The 27,016-nt window shown below is 42.7% G+C and overlaps 1 protein-coding gene across 2 annotated transcripts in view; it reads left to right on the top strand.

Moving 5' to 3' along the window:
• STAG1 (stromal antigen 1) overlaps positions 1-27,016 on the top strand; it is a 319,961-nt gene that overhangs the window by 255,061 nt on the left and 37,884 nt on the right. For both annotated transcript variants that reach the window (XM_054982615.1, XM_054982614.1), the window contains 7 exons: positions 6,296-6,388; positions 7,643-7,817; positions 9,019-9,158; positions 9,803-9,904; positions 10,563-10,711; positions 14,871-14,999; positions 24,457-24,662. In XM_054982615.1, the coding sequence (XP_054838590.1) occupies positions 6,296-6,388; positions 7,643-7,817; positions 9,019-9,158; positions 9,803-9,904; positions 10,563-10,711; positions 14,871-14,999; positions 24,457-24,662 (994 nt within the window). The remainder of the gene's footprint in view (positions 1-6,295; positions 6,389-7,642; positions 7,818-9,018; positions 9,159-9,802; positions 9,905-10,562; positions 10,712-14,870; positions 15,000-24,456; positions 24,663-27,016) is intronic.

Below are 27,016 nucleotides of genomic sequence, written 5' to 3'. Positions count from 1 at the left end.
CAATTCTTTCCTGTTGGTTAATATTAAGTCTAGTATAGCCGAGTCGAGTCCATCCACCATTTGAAAAAGGAAGTTATCGGCAAGGCAGGTCAGGAAGTTGTGCAATTCTTGTCGCTTTGCTGAGCTTGTCTCCCAGCACACATTGGGGAAGTTGAAGTCACCCATAATTATAAGGTTCTGATGTCTGGATACTGCACCAATCTGTTCAAGGAGGACAGCATCCATTTCCTCTCCCTGGTCAGGCAGTCTGTAGCAGACTCTAACAATATCCTTTGGCCTTCCTCCCCTTATTTCCACCCATATACTTTCCACTGGGCTGTCAACCACATTCTTCAGAACTTCCTGACAATCAAGCCCTTTCCTCACATATGTGAGAAAATGTGTTTCAGATGTTAGTGTTATCCAGAAGTTCTTACATGTGAATAAACTCTGAACAGTTTTCAGAAGGATTAAAAAAAACTGAAAAGCAGAATCAGAAGTTTAGCTGGGGTTGGAAGAATGAACAGGCGCATAGTAATTAGTAAGTCTTTCTCTTCATGCCATTTTCTGCTCAAAATTCTCCCCCCACCTCAAGTTATTTTCCAATACATGGGAGCAAAGCAGCTTGTGGAGGGCATTTGAGAGCTGAGGAAGAGGGGGGGAGGAATTAGAATAGAATTAGAGTTAAACATCCCATCTTTCACTGGATTCCACTTGTATGGTAGCCTCTCATAACTGTTTTTGTAGGGGTGCGGGGCGTCGTGACCGTTCATGCTGGATGTGTGAAGAATAGGCTCCCCGCTCTAACTCCCTCCTCGATCGATTTAAAGTGCCCTATATTCAATCTTCTACAACACAATCATGGGCAAAACAGGGGGTATTAAAAATAAAGCTTTAGAGCCAACCTCTCAGTCAGTTAAAACTTACTTTTCGGCGGGAGAGCCCAACAATGGAGCTGATACGGAGCCATGTCCTACATCTAAAATGGCTGCCGCCAGAACAGAGGAGATGACCGAGGAAGAAATACAGGTACTTGAAGAGAAAATGAACCATAAAATATACCAACTGGAAGATACAATAGCCAATAGAATGGAAAAACTCTTAAAACCTATGAATGACCAGCTAAGAGAAATAAACGAGCCGCATCAGCAGGTAACTCGTACTGCGGAATCTGCTTTAGAACTTAGTCTGACTTTACAGAAAGAAACACGCATCCTGCAGACTAATGAGAGCTGGCTGAAAGACAAAATTATGGATTTGGAAAATAAACTAAAATATAAAAATTTGAAATTTTGTGGTTTTGCAGAATCTGAGGAAGGCTCAACTGACCTAGTGGCTTTTTTGGCCAGGAGGTTAGCGAGTGAGCTGCATCTAGAAGATGGTGTGGCGTCAAGCATAAAAGCAGCTTATAGACTGGGCTCTCCTCATAACTTAAGAAAGAATACCAACAGAGACATTATTGTTAAGTTCTTAGACTTAGGTACTAGAGAGAAAATACTCTAGGAGGCAAGAAAGAGGGGCTCTTTTCCAAGGAAAGATTATTCAAGTTTTTCAGGATCTGTCAAGTGAAACCCTCTTGCAGAGAAAGGAGCTTAAGCCCATAATAATCAAATTAAACAATTCAGATATCAGGTATAAATTGGTGGCTTCCTCCAAACTTCAAGTAATATACCAAGGCAGAGCACTCCATGCAACAGATCTCGATTCTGGTACGAAACTGCTTAAGGAACTAAACCTAGCATCTCAGGATCTGGATACTAAATCATCTGTGGATGGCACTGCCCAAAACCTTTCTACTTAGACAAGATGGATCATGATCCCAACGAAATCTTCCTCCTGAGAGGTAACATCTGCCAGACAGTTCTACCTGCCTTGGAACAAACCCACTAGCCCATGAAAATTCTATTCTAAGGATGTGCTCAATCTTCCTGTTTTTGCTCTTAATTTTCTTTTCTTTCTTTTCCTGCAGCTCTTAACTCTTTCAGCAATGCATTATTAGCTTCAATTGTTAAATTATATAGTATGGTAAGTTATAACAGATAAAATTAAAATTATTACTTTAAATTGCAGGGGATTAAACAACCCTATAAAACTTAAAGGTGTTACTGCAGCATTAGTGAAACAAAATGTAGATATATTGTTTCTACAGGAAACCCACTACAAAAAAGAAATGCTGCAGGTATTGAAATCTAATCAGTTTAACACACATTTTCAAGCCCCCGGTTCATCTAGTGCCGGGGGTGTAGCAATTCTGTTTTAAAAAAATATTAGATTTCATTGTGTAGATTCAAAAATCTATCTCAGGGGACAATATATTTTTGTTAAGGGGGTCCTTGAAGAAACAAAAATAACTTTAGCTTCCATTTATTCACCGAACAATAAACAACTAGATTTTCTTCATGAAACCATATCTAATGTATTTATTTTTGCAGACGGTGAATTATTGATAGTGGGAGATTTTAATTGTGTTGCAGATTTAAATTTAGACCGGTCCCAGAACAATAGGAACTGTCAGAGAAACAATCCACGTCAATCAAACCTCAAATTGTTATTTGATAAATCCTTAAGAGCAAATTTATCAAATTTATTTGATAAATTTGCTCTTAAGGATGTTTGGCGCTCTCAACATGGGCTAGAGAAAGATTTCATCTACTTTTCATCTTGCCATTAAGTCCATACTAGAATTGACTATATATTAGCTTCTCAAAACCTATACCATAGTTTAATTTCTTCCAACATAGGTAGTAAAATCTGGACATATCATGCTTGGGTAGAGAGCCAGTTGGTTCTAGCTGAGAAAACATGAACCTCAGTGGTTACTGAATAAATCTCTTTTATTACATCCATCAATTCATAAAGAAATTGAATTGAAATGAGAAAATTATTTCAAAGATAACTTAGCAGGCAAGATTTCTCAGGCAACGATTTGGAATGCCATGAAGGCAGTAATTAGAGGAAAGATCATCTCAATAGCTTCATTCTGTAAAAAAAAGAGAGAAACTTAGGTCAGAAATTATATCCAAAATTCATGCTTTAGAATACAAACAAAAAATATTGCAGCAAGAAAGTCTATAATAAACTGATCTTAGAAAGGAAAAAGCTAGAGAGGATTGAGTCATCTTCTTCACGTATGAATCTGCTTTTCTTAAAACAGAAATATTGGCATAACAACCCCAGAACGCTACGCCTATTAGCTTGGAAAATTAAAAAGAAATCTTCATCTAATTAAATCACTTTAATTTTAAAAAATAACAGGGTTTATACTTCTAATAACAAAGAAATCTTGGATACATTTCAAGATTTTTTTTTAAATATATATAAGTCAAAGAACCCATCACTATCCGAAATTGATGACTTCTTAACCTCTCTTACAACTTTAAAACAACTTAGAACAGCACATAGGGAGTTTCTAGAGCAACCTGTCTCAGGAAATCACCGATGTCATCAAAATGCTTAAACTTAATAAAACTCCTGGCAGGGACGGTTTCCCTGCTGAATTTTATAAAAAGTTTATCCATGTTTTAGTTGAACCACTCAGACTAAGTTGTAATGCAGTTCTCTCACATGGTGTCTTTCCCCAATTCTGGTATGAAGCATCTGTCATCGTGATCCCTAAGAAAGGGAAGGATGCCACTCTTCCATCATCTTACCGCCCTATATCTTAGTTGAAGCAAGATGCAAAGTTCTGCACAGCTGTGTTAGCTAGCCGTTTAAACAAGATCATAAAGATCATATCCAATCTGACCAAGCTGGTTTCATACCGAACAGAAATATCACAGACAATGTGAGGAAGACCCTTAATATGATCAATTATTGTAACACTAACCAAATTGAATCAATTCTACTATCATTAGGCATGGAAAAAACTTTTGATAGCTTAGAAACCAAATATTTAATAAGTCTCCTCTCAAAAATGGGCTTTGGCCAATCTTTTCTCCAAGCAATTACTTTACTTTATGCTAATCCCAAAGCCCAAATCAAAATAAATGGGTTGAAATCTCAAGATTTTAAGCTTATAAGAAGAACTAGACAAGGGTGCCCCCTTTTCCCTGCTATTATTTGCCTTCTCAATAGAGCCTCTTGCAGTGTTTATAAGGCAAAATGCTGATATCAAAGGCATTAATATTAAAAAATAGGAACAAAAAATCTCTTTTCGCTGATGATGGCCCTTTATATCACTCAACCAATTACATCACTGTCTGCTCTGGAAAAAAATGCATAAATTTAGTCAAATTTTGGGCCTTAAAATTAATAAAACCAAATCAGAAATTTACCCCATTAACATAACCTCACTCATGCACACATATATTGTTTCTAATTATGAATGTCAGTGGATCCACAAAGATTAGAATTACTTAGGTATCAAGATCCCTATAAACTTATCTGATCTAAAAGACTTTAAACTCCTACAACAAAAGATTAAGGGAAAATTCAAGGACTGGGCTAATTTGAATCTGTCTTTGGTGGAAAAAATAAAATTGGTCAAATCTATGATTCTTCCACAATTCCTATTTAATTTCTGTATGCTGCCTATCAAACTTACTGATCAAGATTTTCAAGTATGGCAAAGGAACATAAACTACTTTATATGGGCCAATAAACACCCTAGGATAAATTACTTAACTATGAAGCGGACATCAAAAAAGGGTGGTCTGGCCATCCCAAACTTAAAACACTACTACATGGCTGCCCAGTTAACAAATGTCGTGATGCTATTAAATTTTCCAGAAAACTTAGATTGGTCTCATATTGAAACATCACATATACACCTGCACGACATAAAAGACACAATCTGGACAAACTCAAAAAACAGACCACCTTAAACTTATACCAATCCTTTTCTGGAGGCCACTTTAAAAGTATGGGGCAGGATGAGACTATTGCCCCAACTATTTCGCCACTATCGTCCTTTCTTGACCAAGTATGGTTTCCACCTTGCATGAATTTACGCTCCTTTAAACCTTGGAAGGGAATCAAAAAAACAAGAATCGTGAACATAACCAAACAAGGGCACATCTTAGACAAAGCACAAATAGAAAAGGACACAGACATTATTGTCCCATGGTTCCAATATTTACAACTCAAACATCTTATAGAAAGCCAGTCAATTACAACTTCACTAAAACGTGAGGTACGAGATTTTGAGTATCTACTTAAACATTCACAATCTCAACACAAGGGTTTAATAGCTAAAATTTATACTATCTTAAACTCACGAGAAGGCCAAACCCCATTAAAATATCAAGAAAAATGGAGCAAAGACTATAATATCATTCTAACAGACTCCCAGTGGTCCTTGATATGGTCAGGAAATTGTCTACAACCTAGGCAATCAACATCAAAATGACATCCTTTAAATTAATGGCGAGTTAGTATATGACACCTTCTTTCCTTCACCATATTAATCCCAATATAGGTCCATTATGCTGGAAACAATGTAGTTCAGTTGGGGACTATATCCATCTATGGTGGACATGCCCTAAAGTCCAGTTGTTCTGTGACCTAATCATACAGAAAGTTAAAGAAATAATTGTGACTACGCATTACCTAAGCATCCTGAAACAATTCTGCTAGGCCTTTGGGAAGATCCATCTATACCAACCATCAGGAAAAATTTAATATTTATACTGCTTGCTGCAGAAAAAATGCTTTGGGCATCAACTTGGAAGAAAGAGAAATTACCATGCATACCACAGTGGTACAGAAAACTGTGGTATATTTTTATCATGGAGAAAATAGCTGACCGTCTCCAAACTATAGACTATCCGCAACATCAATCAACAATTTATGTACAGTGGTTAACCTTCCTGAAGTATCTACATAGCATCAATCAGCTACCTAATGCTGACCCCTACACATTTAGGTTTTTTGCTATAACTTGATTATGTATAATTACTGTATTTCATTTAATGATACTGTATATATCTGTTAAGTTACTATCTCTTCCAAGTTACTATCTCTTCCAAGAGTTACTTGCTTTTTGTATTTTGCTCAGGTTGTAGTCTGTTATCTGAAGTTTTGAAAACTGTGCAAAATAAAAAGTTTTTTAAAAAAACTTTTGTGTTGAAAGAGGGGAGTTCAAATACCTATTCTAACATATTTTGTATAGGTTGGCTCTTAGGGTAGGAAAGAAATGTTAATTACTGTTTCTGTACCTGATCATACTAAATTCCTAATTACTAAACTGAAATCTTGTTTACTTTCCTATTTCTTTGTGTAGCTGTTGGGTAATGCCATAACATATATTTTTCTTTTTCTTTACTTGACAAATTTTTATTAATGCATGAACAATAACTAGTTTTCATGTTTACTCTAGGAAGATTTGTTAGTGTTGAGGAAAACTGTGAAATCATTCCTGGCTGTCTGCCAGCAGTGTCTGTCAAATGTCAATACACCAGTCAAAGAACAGGTAAAAGACATTTTATTAAATTGCATTCAATATATGCAAATTATTTAAAAGCTTTCCCACCCTATTTTCATATAAAACAAATGATTGTTGTACATTAACATTATTATGCTGTTATACTTTTCTGTTCCTTAAAACTATAGTGTATTCCTTTTGTAAATGTATAGGTTAGTGGTTGGAATGCTGACCTTAGAAGCTGGTTAAGAGTTCTTTTTTTATATCTTGACTAGCTGGCTTAAGGTCATTTCAGAAATTTGCATTTCAGCTTCCCCAACCACAAGATTGCCCAGCAAGTTAATAGTGACCATTCTTTTGTTAAATAGTACTTTTGTAGGCTTTAGCCCAGGTACTTCCCTTTGCAGTAAATTCATAGAATATCTTGGAGACTTCATTTCACTATGATTTTAGAGGTACTCTCTTCATGGCTTACAGCTTCCCACTGTAGAACCCTGCTCTGAGCCAGTAGCAGAGTTGTGAAGAATTGCTTTGCAAAAAGCCTATGCGCCTCTGTTTTCCTCTCTACCATTTCAATCACTCCACAGCATGAGGCACAGCACTCAAGTGAGAGAGAAAGATTGACAATGTGCCCTGGGGAGAACAAACTGGTCAGGAAGAAAAGGAAATAAAACCACCACTCTTCTTTTCCTGGGTAGAGGGGTGGCTTTACTTTCTCGTCTCTTCAGCTCTCCTCCTGGCAGCTTGCTTAGGTGCTGGGATGAGAATGCAGAGAAGCAGAGGGTGGAGATGACAGCATATTTACTTCAGCCCTGTCCGAGACCCAAACTCCAGGGATGCTCACAACTTACTCATCCTCCAGTTCCTCCAGCAGCAGCTATTTCAAGGTGAGGAACATCTGCCAACCAAAAGTCTCACCAGGCAATGGCCTTGCCCACTTTTCTGAAACATAGAGGAGTGGATACCGCATTGGGAAATAATACCGAGAAGAGCCATAGATGATGTATCGGAAGCCTCATGTGGCTCACAAGCCACTGAGTGAATATCACTGTTTAAATGGATCTAATAATATATTCAGTTCATGCTATATTTAAAAATAAAGATGTTCAGTCTGCTGCTAGAAGCTTGCTCCCTGGTGGAGTGTGCTTTGATTGTCACTAGAAAGGGAGTGTTAGCTGTTTTGTAGCCGACTTTAATTAGTATTTGTGCTCTCTTATATATAATAATGACTTTGTTTAATTTCTCGATCAGGTTTGTTTAATTTCTCGATCATGGTCTTGCTGAATATGTTTTGTGTTTCAGGCATTCATGCTGCTTTGTGATCTCTTGATGATCTTTAGCCACCAGCTGATGAGTGGAGGCAGGGAGGGTCTCCAGCCTTTGGTGTTCAACCCAGACTCAGGCCTCCAGTCTGAACTCCTTAACTTTGTAATGGACCATGTTTTCATTGACCAGGATGATGAGAATCAGAGCATGGGTAATACCAGTTATCTTGACATATGCTTATAAAAATGTCCTGAGACAGCACAAAGAAAAGTTCTTTGGAGTACAGCTAACCCAGTTAAATTTTTTATCAGTTTAAAGCAATGTATTTACCTTTCTCATATTTATCTTCTGCAATGGTTGTGTCCCCTGCCCTTCTCTAGGCTACTTCATAGAGGTGTGAAAATGTAAGTAAGTCATCTGTTTTGGAAAGTGGAGAAGAGCACACAGCGTGGTTTCCTCTTCAAAACACATGTAATATAATGTCAGCTACATTAAGGCAAATGATATCTTTTAAAAGTAAAATGAGCAGTAACTTTAAATTGTGTTACATTAGGATTAATAACCTGTTTTTGCACTAGAGACCATATTCAGTTGTAACAACAAACCATGTTGTGTGTTGGTGCACTAAATGTTGCTATGAAAAGAGTATAACTTTAATAAACCTTTTGAACTAGTTATCCTGCCTCTGCTTTTTTAACAGTCTGTGTTATAGTAGGTTAATCATAAGGTGGTTCATATAAATTAACTTCATTTCCTCAGGCTTAAGCTCTTCTTGCAACAGTCAGTCTAACCAGTTTGTTGTGAAGTCTGAATCTGGATATCTTAGGTTACCTGAGATCTTGGTTCTTTTCCACTGTTTGGGATTCTAAGTCATGGATCTGTGAATGCCAGGGAAGGAGGAGAAATGCAGCATTCAAACTTGAGGATTAGCAACCATTCACCTTGCAGATTGTGATTTGCTTGTAATGTCTGAATCAAGCCTGAATATATTCTGTGACTGCAATGTGAGAGTTCAGCTTTCATAGAATTCAAACTAATTAGTGCTTGTCATTTCCAGTTGTCTGAATTTCCAGTCTCTGAATTTCACCTGTGACTACAGTTGAACCATCCACTCATACTTTATGCATTTGGTAGTGCCAGTTATGTGAATTGGTTTGATGTCAGCTTGAAAGACAAATATTTTATTGAGCAAGATTATGGTCCAGTAGCACTTTAAAGACCAACTAGATTTCCAGGGTATAAGCTTTCAAGAGTCAAAGCTGATTCTTGACAAAGAGAACTTTGACTCTTAAAAGCTCATATCCTGGAAATCTAGTTGGTCTTTAAGGTCCTACTGGACCCAAATCTTGCTCTTCTGCTACAGACCAACATGGCTACACATCTCAAAATATTTTATTATTTAATTTGTTTAGAGGGAGATGAAGAAGATGAAGCTAATAAAATTGAAGCCTTGCACAAGAGAAGGAATCTTCTGGCAGCCTTTAGCAAGCTTATAATTTATGATATTGTAGATATGCATGCAGCAGCAGATATCTTCAAACATTATATGAAGGTAAAGTAGTAGATTTAGCTCTTATTCCTGAAAATAAGTCAGCATTGTGTGTTTTAGAAAAGTAATGTGGATTGCCTTTCTTCCACTGCATAATTCTGTCTTATTTGGGTGGTCAGCAGAGTTGCCAACCTCCAGGTGGTAGCTGGAGATCTCCTGGAATTACAACTGATCTCCAAGCCTCAGAGATCAGTTCCTCTGGTGAAAATGGTTGCTTTGGAGGCTAGACTCTGTGGCATTATACTGTGTTGACATCCCTCCCCTCTCCAAACCCCACCTTCTCCAGGCTCTACCTCTAAAATCTCCAGAAATTAGCCAATTTGGATCTGGCAACCCTGGTGGTCAGGTACAATGTTTGTTGAATCTTGCAGTTTTTCTGTTCATAGAATTGATTATCACCTGTGAGAGTAATCACTGGCTGTTTGAAAGAGAATGAGCTTCATCATACAAATTTTGTCTTGTTTTAAAATAAGTTAACTATTTCAGTTGTATTTTAACTTAGTACTATTTTAATGAAACGGAACAATGTCAGCTGAGTGGAAACGTAGATTCTAGAAGATGACCAGATACAGTTTCAGTTAGAGGTTCAGTTTTTTAAGACTATCATGATAAAAAGTTAAATGCCACAACTAAACTTTTTTTTTTAGTACTACAATGACTATGGAGATATCATTAAGGAGACGTTGAGTAAAACAAGACAAATTGATAAAATTCAGTGTGCAAAAACCCTCATTCTCAGTTTGCAGCAGGTAAGAATTTTAAAGCAAACTTTTAATTTTCAAATCATACCTTACACATATATGTTGCTATGGCCTACAGCTGCTCTTTTCTGTTCACAATAAGCCTGCCTTCAACACTAGTGGGCTGCCCATATATTTCTGGTATTTTTAAGGAGGGAACTGCAAGTGACGTGCTTCCTGGGTTTTAAAGCTGTGTCTTCTGTCTCCATTTTTGATTTGTAGTTTTTTAACACAGAGCCACATGGCCACACTCCAGAACAGTACAGTTAGGCAGCCCTAGTCACTCAAGCTTGCTTTCCTGGCCCACAAGCCCCACTAATGTCTCCCTTATGTTAACTGCACCCACCAAACATGTTCAAGGTGCAAGAGATTGCTGGGCTGTTCACTGTGCCTGAGATAGTGGCCACAGTATCCAAGCAAAACTAGTTAAAAGTATTTGTTCTAGAGCTCAGAATGATGTGGTTGATTTATCAAAGCTTGTCTCCCTTTGCTGTTGTATTTGAAATAGTGAGCTCTTATTAGCTTCTTGTCATTGTTTCATAATGTATGGCATATTCATTTAAACCTATATGTTGATTACATGGCATCAGGCACCACAAACTTCCGTTAGGCACCCCCTCACACACCATTTTTTAGATTAGTTTTAACCATGCAATTCTTTCTTTAGCTGTTTAATGAGCTTGTTCAAGAGCAAGGTCCCAACTTGGACAGAACATCTGCCCATGTCAGTGGTATTAAGGAGCTGGCCCGAAGGTTTGCTCTCACTTTTGGCCTCGATCAAATCAAGACAAGAGAAGCTGTTGCCACATTACATAAGTGAGTAGAAAATGCTCTAAGGGGGTGCCATTTATGTGTGCAATTTTTTAATGGGAAATCATTTCAGTTTGTCAACAAAGAATTGGAATTTATGATTCTGCTTGTTAACTACACATGTATGCATTTGGTAATATGATGATGTTCCCTAATGCTAAGGTTGTCAGAGAATAAATAAATATGGTTTTATATCAGTTGAATGCTTTGAAATTGACCCTTTAGAAAAATGATAAATATAAATAACAGTCATAAGTTACTAAAAGATGAGTCATATTTTATATATTGTAATTTGTTTCAAGCATCTTTATGGAGGGATGACTGATAAATATGCATGCTCTTTATATATGATGGTCTACATAACTCTGCGTCTGTATAATGTGTTGGGGTTTTTTCCATCGAAGTGTTTCAGTCTAACAAGCTTTAAACTCAGTTAGAAATGTGTGAACTAGTGAATTGATTTCATGATTAGATAAGAATTGGTAAGAATTGCCAATAAGACCTGCCAAATAGCAGGAGTTGCATGAATTTCAGAATTCAGTTTGTCTGAGTGAATACAAAATCCCCAGTCTAGTTCTGGACTGCTAGTCTTAAAACAACAAATAATGCTTGGATGAAGACTATACTCACCTTCATCAAAAGGCTCAATTTGCCAGTTCACTACTAATGAGCACAGTGATATAGATATGAACAAATGTGGGATCTGCAAAGACTTGTGGGAGACATCTCATTTTCCCCACCATGTCCTCTTTCCCTTCCCTGCCCCTCAGTTTGTCCCTTTTTCCTACTTCCTTCTCTCCTTCGACACCCCTTTGACACTGATGTTGTGCAATGCCAGGTCCATAAACAATAAGACCAAAACCTTGCAAGATATTTTTGCAGCAGCTAATATGGGCCTGGTATGCATGACAGAGACCTGGGTGAGGTAAGGCAAAACGGTTGCCTTGGGAGAACTGACCCTCCCTGGGGTACTTGGTCCTCTATCAGTTCTGAACAGGAGGCCAAGGGAAGGGATGGCAATCCTTACTCGAGAGGCCTTCTCCTTCAGGCCACTCCCCACCCCTGAGATCTCTGGCATTGATTGTGTGGGACTAGTGTGGAATGCCAAGGAAAGTTTGGCTATCTGTCTGGTGTACCAACCACCTAGAGCACCAGCAGATACCCTGTCACACCTACTAGAAGTGGTGCCAGGGTGGGCACTGGAGTACCCCAGGCTGATAGTGCTGGGGGATTTCACTGTCCATATCTACAATGCTGCCTCTGTGCAGGCTGCAGACCTGGTGTTGGCCATGGCAACACTGGGACTTTCCCAATTTGTATCGGCCCCTACACATAAAGCAGGCCACACGCTGGATTTGATCTTCAGGATGGGGATAAATGTGGTTCTGGGTGTGATAGAGTCGGTGCCATGGTCAGACCACTCAGTCTTGAACGCTCAGCTGGATATGCCACCACCACCACCCCCTCGCAAGGGCAACAAGCTAATTTATGTTCACCTGCAGAGACTTATGGATCCGATTGGCTTCCGGAATGCTCTGCGGGAACCGATGTTCCATGGTGGTTCATTGGATGAGCTGGTGGAGGACTGGCAGGTCCAGCTCTCCGAAGCCATCAACGGAATTGCACCCCATCACCCTCTTCTCCCCCGTGTCTGTCGAGCTCCCTGGTGTATGGAGGAGCTATGTCAGAAGAAGTGGAAGCTAAGATGGCTTGAACGTGTGTGGCAGCGATCTCGAGATGGAGGCAAGAACATCTTATATGTCGCTTATGAAATCCTATGAGGTGGCAGTGAAAGCTGTGAAAAAGGAATTCTACGCAGCTTCCATTGCATCAGCTAGCTCATGCCTAGCAAAATTGTTTAATGTGGTGCGATCGTTGGTCTCCCTATCGAGGGGAGAATGTCAGAATTTGAATTCGAACATTAGCTGCAAGACTTTTGCGAGCTTTTTTGTTGATAAAATCCTGTCTCTCTGCCACGATTTACCGGCCATGATTGATACAGTACATGAACTAGAGGCCCCTTGTCCATCTTCTGAGCCGATATTTGACCATTTCAACTCACTCCTTGGGGAGGAGGTTGACAGGACCCTGTGGGCAGTGAGGCCTACCACATGTCTCTGGGACCCATATCCATCGTGCCTGGTGAAAACCAATGCCAACGGACTACGAAATTCTTTGGAGGCCATTGTCAACTTATCCTTGGGCTCTGGGGTTTTTCCCCATGGTAAAGGAGGCCGACGTGAGGCCTCTTTTAAAGAAATCATCATTGGACCCCGCCAACCCAGTCAGTTACCACCCAGTCTCGAACCTCCCATTCCTGGGTAAGGTGATTGAGCGGGCAGTGGAGGAATGGCTGCCGGGATTCCTGAAGGCCACCTTGGCCCTCGATCCTTTCCAGTCCAGTTTCCGCCCAGGACATGGGACGGAGACACTGCTGGTTGCCCTCACAGATGATCTTCGCAGACACTTGGGTAGAGGTGGATCAGCACTGCTGATATTATTAGATCTCTTGGCTGCATTTGATATAGTTGATCACGATCTTTTGACCGCTGCCTCGCTGACGTGGGGATACAAGGAACGGCCTTACAGTGGCTTGTCTCTTTTTTCCATGATAGGGGACAGAGGGTGGTGCTAGGGGAGAAGTTGTCATCCCACCACCTGTTAGTATGCAGTGTGCTGCAAGGGCAATACTCTCCCCATTATTGTTTAATATCTATATGCGCCCTCTCGCCCAGTTGGTGCAAAGTTGCGAACTCGGGTGTCACCAATATGCTGATGACACCCGGTTATATCTGTTGATGGACAGCCAGCCTGACTCAGCCTTGGAGCATGCTTTCGAAGCCGTGACTGGGTGGTTGAATCAGAGTCAGCTGAAACTAAATCCCACGAAGACGGAGGTCTTGTACTTGAGTCACGGGTGCGTGGATTCGGGACCCCGGCTTCCGGCCCTGGATGGAGCATCACTTACACCAGTTCCGAGGGCTGGGAGCCTGGGGGTGATCCTAGATGCCTCCTTGAAAATATTTATATTATATTGTCTGTTTATTGCTGTTTTAAACTGTTTAAATGTAAATTTTATGGAAATGTTTTTATTGAATGTAATCCACCCTGAGCCTGCCTGTGCAGGGAGGGCGGAATAAAAATTGAAATAAATAAATAAAATAATAAATCCCCTTCCCCACACTATTTCCTCTTTCCCTTTTCCTGACAGCCACCATATGCTCACCTTTCCCTATTTTCTTCTCTCCTCCAAACCCACTCAACAACCAATCTTTTACCTTTCCCTCATCTTCATCTGTGTTTCTTAATTTACTTCATTTGTATACTGCCTTTCTCCACAGTGGAGACCCAAAGCAGCTTATATCATTCTCCTTGCCTCCATATTATCCTCACAACAACCCTGAGAACTAGGTTAGGCTGGAAGTACATGACTGGATCAAAACCACCCAGTGAACTTCCACAGCAGAGTGGTGATTCCAACTTGGGTCTCCCACATCCTTCTCTGAAACTCTAACTGCTACACTACATTGGCTTGGGAAGGGGGGTGTTGAACAGAAGCAAGCAGCTAGGCCATGGTGAGTCATTCAAGTCTCATGGCATTAAGTCATCTGGTGGATACTTCTGGGCTTGACCCCAATAAGTCCTCCCTCAAAGGCCCAAACAGCACTGGAAGGTGCCCTGCCCCCTCCCCTTGCCTTTTACTGACAGAAACCAAGCCTGGAATACTGTTATGGTTGTGAAGCAGCAACCACTAAGGGCATCTGATTCTTAAAGCTACAGGGGCTTCTTTTATCATTTTGGGGTTTTTCTTTAAAGCCTCTGTGTGTGTGTGTGTTTTAAGATTTCAGATTTTTTTCCTGCAAACCTGAGGCATTTTTCAAGTGTGTAGGAAGATCTGTCTTGTACATTCATGGCTTCACTCTCTGGATTTAAGCATCCACAGATCAGGGACACTTCATTATTAGCATATAAGAGGCACATCTGCATGCACATCTGCATGCACATCAGCCAGCCTGCCTCCCCACCAGATCGCAAGGTTGTTTTCAAGTTTAGAAATATGTTTTGCACTTGGGGAGTTCTATTGAAAAATGTGAATAATACTATATACGGGAATAAGCATTTCCTAGCTATGTAAATTCTTATGTACTGTTGCATTGCATTACAGGGATGGCATAGAATTTGCCTTTAAATATCAGAATCAAAAAGGTCAAGAATTCCCACCTCCTAATCTTGCATTCTTGGAAGTGCTTAGTGAATTTTCTTCTAAACTTCTGCGACAGGACAAAAAGACAGTGTAAGTGATACTTCATTCACTTGTATGTAGGCTGTGTTGTATATTGTTTGAAAGTAAATTAATGACAATTTCTGTAAATGGATTTGGAATCCTCTTATGGTGCGGGAGGGGGGGGAGGATATAAGGTTTTGAATACATTAAATCAGTCCTTAGTGCCTTGTCTCACCCTGTCTCCAGGCAGACAATTGGATGATGCTTCCACCTCTGCACAGAGTAGGCAGGAGTAACCCATCAGTGACATATTTTGACTCTAGAGAAGAGGTTCCTGCCTCGGATCTCCAGTCTGCCCCTTGCATGACAACAGAGAAGCATTAACTAACAAGCTTTGACTACTTATGGAAAAACAAGCATCCAGGCTAGAGTGTGCTTGATTTTGTACTTGGCCTGAGATAATCTGCCTTCTAACTGTGTAGCGCAGTATATGTATTGCTGCTTCTCTCCTTTCCTTTTGTGGTATCAATTTAGGTGATGCATTGTTTGCATTTTTTACTGTGCTTAGTAAATTTGTGATCACTATATAAATTGCACATTTCATTCACATTATTTATAGTTCACATTTCCTACTGAAACTCAAGTTGGGTTACACAATATAAGTCAATGCAATCAATAGGATGAGACATGTAATAAGCAGTGCAATAGGATAGAGGTTACAGAAATTCAAACCAAAAGGTATTATAATATGTCAGGCAGTGTAGAAAACATAAAAAAATGCAGTGAGAGCAGAATAACACATACAGCAGACTGATAACATACAATGATATAATCTACAGTGCTGTTTCTTTATAAAAATACCTTTCTGAACCATTTTGTTTTAAAGGAGTCCTATTATCTTTATAAAAATGCCCTGAACAATTCTGTTTTATGTAGTTTGTGAAATGACAGAAGTGTGGGAGCCTTCCTTGCCTTCTCAGGCATGCTGTCCCATAAAGTGGGGACTACATCAGAGAATGCACAGGTATGAGCATTTGTTGTTCATTGTCATGTCTTCTGTTCAGTCCCACATGGGATCTGCTCATTCACAGACCAGCCATAGACGTTCTAAAGCTCCTGGAGATGTGAGATGCTTGCCTAGTCTTTTCGTGTGCTTTTCTCCAGGGTGCGTCTATAAAAGGCGAGGTGAGCTTCTCCCTCCCTCAGCTCTTCTTTTGCCATTGCTGAAGGAGGACGTGTCTTCTCTCCACTCTTCAGTTCTAGCCACTACTGATGCAAGTTCGGGTCTTTGATTCCATGGTGTTAAAGGCTCTCTTCAAAAAGTGTTCATGTTGTGGGACAAAGATGGCCCAGTAAGATGGGCACAACAAATGCCTTCTTTGTCTGAGTGAGGGCCATGACACCTTGCAGTATGCAGTCTATAAAAATTTTATGCCCCAAGTGTCCCCTTAAAGGGCGTTGCAACTTAAAGCGGCTCTTTGGGAATCAGCCCTGCAGGGCTTTATCGACTGTGATTCGAATGCTGCAGATATTGGACCACAGTGCCTAGAATGGGCCTCCTTGGTCCCTCCAGCATGTTTGGTGCCTGTTACTGCCCAGAAGGACCAGTCAGATCCACAGTGCCAGTCAGAGCTGCCTGAAAAAGAAAGTCTAAGCTCAAGTTGAAGCATACTGATAAGACATCAACTTCTAAGTCACAAATTGTTTGGAACTGGCTCTGGAACCAATGTTGAACCACATACACAATCTGATGATGACTCCAATGTTTGCTCCAATTTTGCATCAGAACCATCTCCACCAGAATTCCTTATTGAGGATTCTGCTGTGTCCCCAAGTGAGGATCTCCGTTTGTACACCAAGCAGTTAGTTCAGATGGCGAGATCTCTGGACATTGACGTTACCTGCTCTGCCCTGACCTCTTTGGATTCGGTCTTCACGGTCCTGTACTTAGAACCAGTTGAACTGGTGGCATGTACAATAATATACGGCATGCTTGATGTGACTAAAGATGTATGGTCCAGACTGGCCTCAACTCCAGTGACATCAAAAAAGCGGATAATATGTATAAAAACAAAGACGAAGGATCGGGTTTTCTGTTTACTCACCCTCCTGTAAATTCTATTGTTACCAAGACCCTCCAAAGCAAAGGGTCTCCAAAAAAGCACAGACCATTCAGCTCCAATTGATGAGGAGGGCAGGAAACTAAGTATACTGAATAGAAAAGTTTATGCTTCCATGGCCTAAACCTTTAGAATAGGTAGAATAGGTAGAGAACCATTATGACCCTCTACCAGCTTTTCTTGTGGGGAAAAAATAGCCCCATACTTGAGCCTAATCCCTTTTTTATGGTATCAATTTTTATTTTTAATTACTAATATCAAAGAAAAAAAACTACATACAGAAAAAGGAAAAAAGGAAACAGGGGGAGAGGGAAAAAACAACATATAAAAACACAAACTACAGCTACAAGTATTGCATTCCCTTCATAATACAATTATTTAAAGTTAAACTTTCTACTATGCTATTAGATTGGTAGATCTTATAAAATACGAACTACAGTCAGGATCAGGTCTTCTCCCCCCCCCCCCCCCGCGTCTCGGTCTCAGTTCTCTCTGAACAGCTACAATAGCTGCGCTCACTCCCTCCTCCCCACTCCCCCCTTCAGATTCTGAATCTTCTTCTTGCTGGAACTCTTGATGATTAAGCACAAAGTCCCTCAGCTGTACTTCCAATATTATCTTGTAGGCTTGGTCTTCATATCTGAACCAGATGCCTTCCGGAAATAACCATTTGTATTTTATATCACGCTTCCTCACGCTGCAAACCTTTTGTACTTGAATCTTCTTTTCCAAGTTAAAAATGGAACGTCCTTCAATATCTTAACCTTGTTGCCAAGAAAGTCCAAGTCCACATTGTTCGAATTATATAAAATGGTGTCCCGAGTCTTCTTAGATGAAAAATCAATAATAATCTCGCGAGGCAGCTAACACTTCGCTGCATATTTTGAAGATGTCCGACAGACTTCCAGAATATCGCTTTTTAACTCTTCTTTAGTTGCATTTGCGGATGACGCCAAAAGTTCCGACACCAAATCCTTTAAGTTTTCACTTTCCTCCTCCTTCACATTCTGTAGACGCAATACCGTCTGAGCACGATCCACTTGTAGTCCTATCAATTGATTCTCCAAAAGCTTTACTTCTTTGTTTGTTGCTCTCATGAGTGTTGCATTTTCCCGAGCAGATTGCTCTGCCCCGAACGCTACATCTTTAATGGTTTTCACTTCACTTTCAACTGAGCCAACCCTTTGTCCGATTTCATTTAGCTTATCAACAAAGGGCTTCATAGCTTCAACGACTGACCGTTTAACCACCTCTTCAAGAGATTCTCCCTTCCCTTGTAACGCCGCCAGAACAGATTTGCTCACAGCAGGGCTCTGCTTTTTCGTCACCATCTTAGGGGGGGGGGGTCCGCCAACTAAGTTCCAAAACTCAGTGAAGGGGAATATATCCGAACCTTCTTAAGCTTCAACTCCCACCAATCCTTCGCATATGCTTAGAATGACAGAAGGGATTCGCTTACTTACAGGTTTTCACCTTAAATCTGCTTGTTGCCGTTCTCCATGGCCCGGCAGCACGCAATGTGCTGCGCAAGTCTGCCGGCCTCCATAGGAGCAGACAGGCTATTAACCCCCTGGATCAACTTCAGGGGGCTCTTCCCACAGCGCTTCAGACCCTGACCCCCTGACTGGGATTCCTGGGGCTTAACCCTTGCAGGTCAACCACCCGGTTGGACTGCTCGGCCGCTTCCTCCCGGACCTGCGGAGAGGAGCGTCTGACATGGTCGGGAAAACGAAAACGAATCCTTGAGCCTAATCCCTGATGATAAGCAAAGGCTTGCAAAAATTTTGCAAAGAGAAGCTTTAGGGCTCTCCAAACATCAAATTAATACAACCAAACATGTTGGAGATTTCTTTTCAAGAGCTCTGTGGTTCTCTGCAGTTGTAATACATAGGCTTGTGTGGCTCAGAACCACAGAGCTAGCCCGTCACCAAAGGATGAGAGTAGAAGACCTTCCCTTTGAAGGTACAGACCTATTTTCATCCACCATGGATGAGGCACTCAAAAAGATTAAGGATGATAGGGTGATAGCAAAGTCATTGGGCATCACACCTCTCTACCCAAATCAGTTTGACAGAGATTTCTGCCAAGGTCCTATGCGCCTTACAGTAGTAAATACAATTGGTTCCATCCCCAACCAATGCACACATTCCCCAGAGGCTTTCAACAGCCTTCTTCTCTGCCTCTGTTCAACCTCAAAGGAGATACTTCTGAACCAAATCAAAGGACAGTTCCCAAATCCCCAAGGGATCTGTCTGTTACCTAGATGGGTCTCCTTGCAAGTTGGGAGAATTAGCAAACAAAAAGAAGCTGTGAGAGGTTGGTAACAAGCAAGATCCTCCACCAATTTTTACCAGATCCCTTCTCCGAGGAAACTGATTAGAATGGTGTTTTCCTAAGCAAGGAATCTTTATTTAAAGTGGAATTTCAAACACACAGCAAGAGGCAAATATATATATCTATATCACAGGCACACAAGAATCCTAGGAAAGGCAGTGAGAAGATTGGATATAGATATAGAGTTCAAGTCATAGTTACCATCAGATAAGTCCATGGAGGAAGGTGGCTCTATTCCAAATGGCGCAGGGCAGAATCTACTTTTTTCCCTTACCACCATACCTGCTACAGGACAATGTGGTTCTCCACCACAACCTGGGCACTCTGAAACTGACAGCCTTGTTCATATCCTCCCTGGACTGAATTTCTCCTCCCCAGTCCAGAAGGCCCTGTTGCAAGCTAGGAAACTATCCACCAGGAAATTATGCCTAGCCGAATAGAAAAGACTTTTCCTTTGGGCCGCAGGCAAGAACTTGAACCTGGTCTCAGCCTCATTACCATTTGTTTTGCACTATTGGGTCCAGCTAAAAGATCAATTCTTCTATTAAGGTCCACCTAGCAGCCATCTTGGCCTACCATGATGATATAAAATGCAAGTCCTTCCTCACAGGTTTAGCAAACCAATATGTACCAGCATGTAAGACGATTCCCCAGTGGAGTCTCTCCTTGGTTCTCACTTCACTGATGCATAAACCTTTTGAGCCCCTAGATACCTGCTCCCTTAAGGTTCTGACAGCTAAAATAGCCTTTCTGATGGCTATAACCTCAGCTAGGAAGGTGAGTGAATTGCAAGCCCTGAGATATTACCATCCTTTCATTAAGATAGTTGCAGATAAGGTTGGCTTCCATCTGAGCCTCCCCTTTCTGCCAAAGGTTGCTTTTCATTTTAATCAGGACATCGTTTTACTAGTATTTTCCCCTACTCCTACATCTAACACACAGAGACTTTTGCATACTCTTGATTAGAGATGGGCACGAAACAAACCATGGAACAAAATTCTGTATGGTATGGCTGGTTTGTTTTTACAGCACAAACAAATTTTTCCAGCTGTTCCATGGCTGGTTCGGAGTTTCACAGACCCTGCACCGGTTTCAGCCCATCAGCTGAACCCAGCACGGAGTTCTGTGAAACTGACAGCCCCTGCGCAGGAGAAAGGGGCTGTCAGTTTCACACACCCTGCGTGGGGTTCAACCAATGGGCAGAAACTGGCGCGGGGACTGTGAAACTGACAGCCCAGGCTGCAGGAGAAAGAGGCTGTCAGTTTTACAGACCCTGCACCGGTTCCAGCATGGGGCCTGTAAAACTGACAACCCTTTCTCCTGCTGCACTTTTCCTGCTGCCAGGGCTATCAGTTTTACAGACCCCGCACCAGTTCTAGCACGGGGTCTGTGAAACTGACAGCCCGGGCTGCAGGAGAAAGAGGCTGTCAGTTTTACAGACCCTGCGCCAACAGCCTCTTTCTTCTGCCGCTCTGGCAGCGGGAAAAGAGGCTGTCAGTTTCACAGACCAGCGCGCTGGAACCGGCACAGGGTCTGTAAAACTGACAGCCTCTTTTCCTGCTGCCTGGGCTGTCAGTTTCACAGACCCCGTGCTAGAACTGATGCATGGTCTGTAAAACTGACAGCCTGGGCCAGTAGTAAAAGAACTTGTCAGTTTTACAGACCCCAAACTGGGTTCAGCCCACGGCTGAAACCAGTGCGGGGTCTGTGAAACTGATAAGCCCAGTTCTCCTGCTGCCCAGGCAGCAGAAGAAAGAGGCTGTCTGTTTCAAACGCGTCCGACACTGGCTTCAGCAGCCGGTGCAGGGCAGTTGAAATGCCATGAACCACAAGCTGGGAAAAGGTCAGAAGTTCGTGGTTTGAGGTTTCATGGAATGCTATCAACCACGAATCGTGGTTCGGGGGTTTTTTGGTTCATGCCCATGTCTACTCTTGATGTTAAACGTGTGTTATGCTTCTCCTTTCTCGTTTCCAAAAGAACCCTCATCTTTTTGTCTTATTTAAAGGGCCCAAAAAGAGTCTGAAGGTCACTGCACAGACCATTTCAAATTGGATAGTTTGGTTCATTAAGAATTGTTATATTCAGTCTAAACAACAATGCCCATTGCATGTAAGAGCGCACTCTACAAGGGTTCGATCCATCTTGTCAGCCTTCAACTTGGGCATCCCTCTAGTGGAATTGTGTAAGGCAGCCACCTGGTCTACGCCATCCACATTAATCAAGCATTATGCCATTAACATAGAATCCAGAAGGGACGCAGCTGTGGGCAAGGCCATCTTGAAGAGTCTTCCATTTAAGAGCTTCATGCCCATCTCCTGGGTAAGTTAGCTCACTGATCTCCCATATGGGACTGCCCAGAGGACACAGTGATGAAAACAGGGTTATGCTTACCTGTAACTGTTGTTCATCGAGTGGTCTTCTGTGCAGGCACACATCCCTCCCTCTTTCCCCACCATGTGCTCTTTTTCTTAACTTTCTTCTACACCGGCAGCTTAGAGAACTGAGGGAGGGAGTTGCTTGCCCTGCCTTTTATAGCTATTCCTGGGGGGAAAGCATATGAAAAGGCTAGGCGAGTGTCTCATGCCTCTAGGAGCTTTAGAACATCAGTGGCTGGCATGCACTTGCACAGATCCCATGTGTGCCTGCACAGGAGACCACTCAATGAACAACAGTTACAGGTAAGTGCAACCCTGTTATCTTGCCCATTGTCAGGGCAGAACCTCCAGAAGGTCCTGCTCATATGGATAAAACTGTCATGTCAGAGCCAGGCCATGAAGGGCTTTGAATGTGATAGCCAGTATCTTTGTGTGTGTGTGCGATGTGCTGTCAAGTCACCTCCAACCTATGGAGACCTTATGAATGAAAAACCTCCAAAATGTCCTATCACTTTGGCCAACTTAGTTGAGAACCCTCCAAACCAAGTCAAGGCAATTAAATCTGATGATGGATAGACTCTGCCCCGGGTGTCTTGGAGCGTACCTTCAAAGCTGTGACTGGGTGGTTGAAGCAGAGTCGGTTGAAACTAAATCCCACAAAGACAGAGTTCCTGCATGTGGGTTGGGGGTCCATGGGCCCGGGACTCCGGCTCCCCACTCTTGATGGAGCGCTGCTTGCACCGGTTTCGAGAGTTAGGAGCCTGGGGGTGATCCTGGATGCCTCCCTGACCATGGAGGCACAGGTCGCAGCAGTTGCCCAGTTTTCATTTTTCTATCTAAGACAAGCCTGGCAACTTGTCCTCTTCCTGGCGACCCATGATCTAACGGCAGTGATCCAAGCAACGGTCATCTCTAGATTAGACTAGTGCAACTCGCTCTACACAGGGCTTCCCCTGGGCCTGATCCTGAGATTTACAGCTGGTTCAAAATGCAGCTACTGAGTGATTGCAAGATTCCCAACTGGGGAACATATAACACCTATATTACACCAGCTTCATTGGTTAGCCAAGTTTGGTGAAGTGGTTAAGAGCGTGGGACTCTAATCTGGAGAGCCGGGTTTGATTCCCCACTCCTCCACTTGAAGCCAAATGGGTGACCTTGGGCTAGTCACGGCTCTCTGGAGCGCTCTCAGCCCCACCCACCTCACAGGGTGTTTTGTTGTGGGGATAATAATGACATACTTTGTAAACCACTCTGAGTGGGCATTAAGTTGTCCTGAAGAGCGGTGTATAAATCGAATGTCGTTGTTGTTGTTACCAGTTGAGTACTGGGTCCAGTTCAAGGTTTTGGAGTTAACCTATAAAGCCCTATGCGGACTGGGCCCAGCATATCTGCAGGACCACCTCTCCCTATATGTACCCCAGAGGACACTTCATTCTACAAATAAACAACTTTTGGTGGTCCCTAGCACAGGGGAGGCTTGCCTGGCCTCGACCAGAGCCAGGGTCTTTTTGGTCTTGGCACTGGCCTGGTGGAACTCTCTGTCTGTTGAAACCAGGGCTCAGTGAGATTTATCTTTCCATCGGGCCTGTAAGACAGAGATGTTCCACCAGGCGTATGGCGGAGGCTAGGCTGGCCCCCCCCGACCATACTGAAAAGATCTGTCTATCACCCTATATACATATGGGCCATGCCTGAAATGCAGTATTTTACCGTCGCCATTTTGAGAAGTTTTATTGTATACAGTTGTTTTAATTTTACTGTAATGTTTTATCTGTTTTAAATTGTATTTTATTTAAACTGGAATGTTGTACTCCGCCCTGAGCCCACCTGGCAGGGAGGGCGGACTAAAAATCTAATGTAATAAAGAAATATATAAATAAATCTATCTCTGAAGTAGTAGCTTTCAGAGAGTGGATGCAGGTTATTGGATGGTGTGATGGATTGCATGTTTTTAGAAGCCTGGAAGGGCTTATACACAGAGCTGCAGACTCTTAAGGGTTAATCCATCACAGGATGAGAGAGCTTTGAGTGACAGGCTACTCCAAGAGATCTGATTGGGTAGCATGAGCTGGAAAGAAGAGGGTCTGTTTTCAGTCCTAGCAGAGAGAGAGTCGAGCGTGAAGAGTTGGGAGACGGAATTCTAATGGAGAGCAATTTCAACACCAGCAGGAAAACTGGGGGGATGTTGTCAAGGAAGTGTGGGAAGTAGGTGCAGACTCCCAAACGGGCCAAAGAAAAGCAGATAAATCTTCTAAGGAGAGATTTTCCCTACCCAGTCAAACAGGGAGGTGGTTCTGGAGAGTGGAGAGATTCCCTGGTCGAGTGTGGTTGGAAACTGCCTGTGGAGCCCTTCAGATTCAGTTAACGACTGAAGGAAAGCGCTGGTGTGTGAAGAGAAGGAGATTGGGCACTAAAAAGTGGGTACCAGCATTCCAAACTCCAAAAGAGAAAGAGAATACTAAAAGAAAGTATGCTAGGGTGCTTGGGGAAAAAGAAGGGAACCAAAGCCTCAAAGCATAAGTCTTTAAGTATCTGTGAAGTGCCTAAGAACTGAAGTCTGTGCATGTTTAAAAACGTCTCTGGTGCCATTTTTTCTCTTTAAGGATGAATGTCATAGATGGTTACTTAGAATCACTATTAAATTATTTTATTCATTGTCTTTGCTCTTCTTTTCCCTTCCTCCTGCCCTTTAGTCACACTTACTTGGAGAAATTCCTAACAGAACAGATGATGGAAAGAAGGGAAGATGTATGGCTTCCACTGATTTCCTACAGAAATTCATTAGTTACAGGTGGTGAGGATGATAGGATGTCTGTGAATAGCGGAAGCAGCAGCAGCAAAGCTTCTTCAGTAAGAAATAAGAAAGGCCGGCCTCCGCTTCACAAGAAAAGGGTGGAGGGTAAGTACTGCTTTGGAGAATGCACTCCTACAGTGGAACATGCTTGCAGTAGACAAAAAAAATAGCATTTCCGTGACTTGAGTGCAACATCTTGTTGAAACAGTGCCTGATGGTAAAGTTAAGTGTTAGAGATTCTCCAAGACATTCTTTGGGCAGAAATGGAAAAACATGTAAGTTTTTTATTCTATGTGCTTGCCCAAAGGAATTGGTCAAATAAAAGCTTTCACCTTACTGGCTTTGAATATCCTTTTAGAAAACTTTAGTTTGACATTTTTGCATGGATAACATAAATACCTTGAGATATAAAACCATGTGAGTTACATAGCTTCCTATATACATATTGCAGTAACACATGTTCATCGGCGGTCTTCCTGTGCAGTCCCACATGGGGACTGCGTACGCGCAGGCCTGCCGATCTCAGAGATTTTATAGCTCTGAGCCACTAGGGGGCGCCCCAGCCTCTCAGCGCGCATGCGCGGCCATCTTTTCCCGCCGAAAACGGCTTCTAAGAGGCGGGGCGCCCCCGACGTACCCTCAGTTCCTCTTTTGCCGCCGACTGAAGAGGTTCTTGTTGGCTCTGCTTCGGTACTTCGTTGGAAGGAAAATGTCGGATAAAGCTCTTTTTAAGAGATGTGTTACCTGCGACCGTAAAATGACCAAGTCAGATGGTCACTTGGAGTGCCTCTACTGCCTGGGAGAGATGCATAATCCGCAGGTCTGTAAACACTGCCGCACCTTCACCCCGAAGGCCACGGTAGAACGCTCGGGGAGACTCCAAGCTTATTTGTGGCAGCGCACTATGGCTGCAACCGACCCTTCTGCTCAGGACAAGTCACCTGCACCCGAAAGAGCTTCTACCCCTGCTTCGAAGTCTTCTGAGAAGTCGTCGTGTTCCCGACACTCCCCGACGTCTAGTCACCCGAGCCCGAGACAGATGGTTCGGAGCACTTCGATGCCAGCGTTTCCAGCCTCCTCGGATCCGACGTCGGAGTCGAGGCCAGCATCGGAACCTTCAGGCTCCAGAGCGAACGCCTCTCTGGGAAGAGAGGGCTCTTTAGCTCCATCGGAACCGAGGACATCCCGCAGCGGCTCGGTGTCGGATCGTCCGCTAGCCTCGGATCCTACTCCTCCGGCTTCTGTCCCTGACAAGAAGAAGAAGAAGAAGAAGAAGCACTTGTCATCCAAGTCTGACAAGCAAGTCTTGGAGAGTGTAATTACCCCTCAGCGGGTACAACAGCATCCCCTCGAACCCGACCCCCATGGTTCCAGGGACATGTCTTCTCCGAGAAGAACACCAGTGTCTGCCAGGTCTCGAGACTCTGACGTTATTATGGTGGAAAGACCTCCAACCCCCTCGGGGGTGCCCCGTTCACCATCTTGTGGCTCCTGGTCCTCGCGATCTTCCCGGTCTGACAGAGGATGTTCGTCCAAACGCGACAGATACCGTCCTTACTCGACACATTGTCATTATAGAGAGGGTTCCTTCGGTTCCGACCGTGAACCGAGACACCGTTCACGCTCTCCCTTCTTACCGGCTATGTCCATAGAGGGCTCCAAACGGACCCCGGCGTATTCGGACACTGAATATGATGACTACCTTACCTATGACAGATATGACTCACCACCATCTGAGTCGCCTGACGGAACCATTGGCCCATCGGAGGAAGCTTCTCCTACAGAAGACTTCTGCGCTTACAATGAATTGTTACAGAGAATGGCGAGAGCTCTTGAAATCGAAGTGGTCTCCTCGGAACCGCACTCGAAAGACAAGATTTTGAAGCATATGTACTCGGGGTCGACCCCTACCATTGCCTTTCCTATGATTGAAGGCTTTGTAGAGCTGCTGTCTGGGCTTAAACCCGCCTCGACCCCAGCAACTAACAGGAAGGTTGAAAACCTTTACCGGATCAAGGACGAACAGTGTCCTTTCTTATCCTTACATCCCCCCCCTTTCTCTGGTAACAGAGGATATGCAGGCAAAACCCAAGCAGGGATCCCTATCCGTTCCGTCCGACAAGGACAGTAGAAAGATTGACTCTTTGGCCAGGAAGGTCTATACATCTTCAGCTTTTGGCATTAAGATAGCCAATTATGCCGCTATGATGGCTGCCTATCAACTCCTTCTTTGGACAAAGGTGGCTACGTTCGTCCCTCAGTTACCTGAGGACCAGTGAGTCTTCCTCCGAGTTATCCAAGAGGAAGCTGTCCGGTTGTCAAGACACCAAATTACAGTTAGTCGAAATATGGCTGATTCGTCTGCTAGGGCACTGTTATCTTCCCTAGTCCTGAGAAGGTTTACCTGGCTGAGGACCACGGCTTTGCCTAATGAGACGCATGCCAAGGTGGAGGACCTA

The sequence above is a fragment of the Eublepharis macularius genome, chromosome 6 (assembly GCF_028583425.1).
Source record: "Eublepharis macularius isolate TG4126 chromosome 6, MPM_Emac_v1.0, whole genome shotgun sequence".
NCBI lineage: Eukaryota > Metazoa > Chordata > Lepidosauria > Squamata > Eublepharidae > Eublepharis > Eublepharis macularius.
This window is presented reverse-complemented; position numbering and strand designations above follow the sequence as displayed.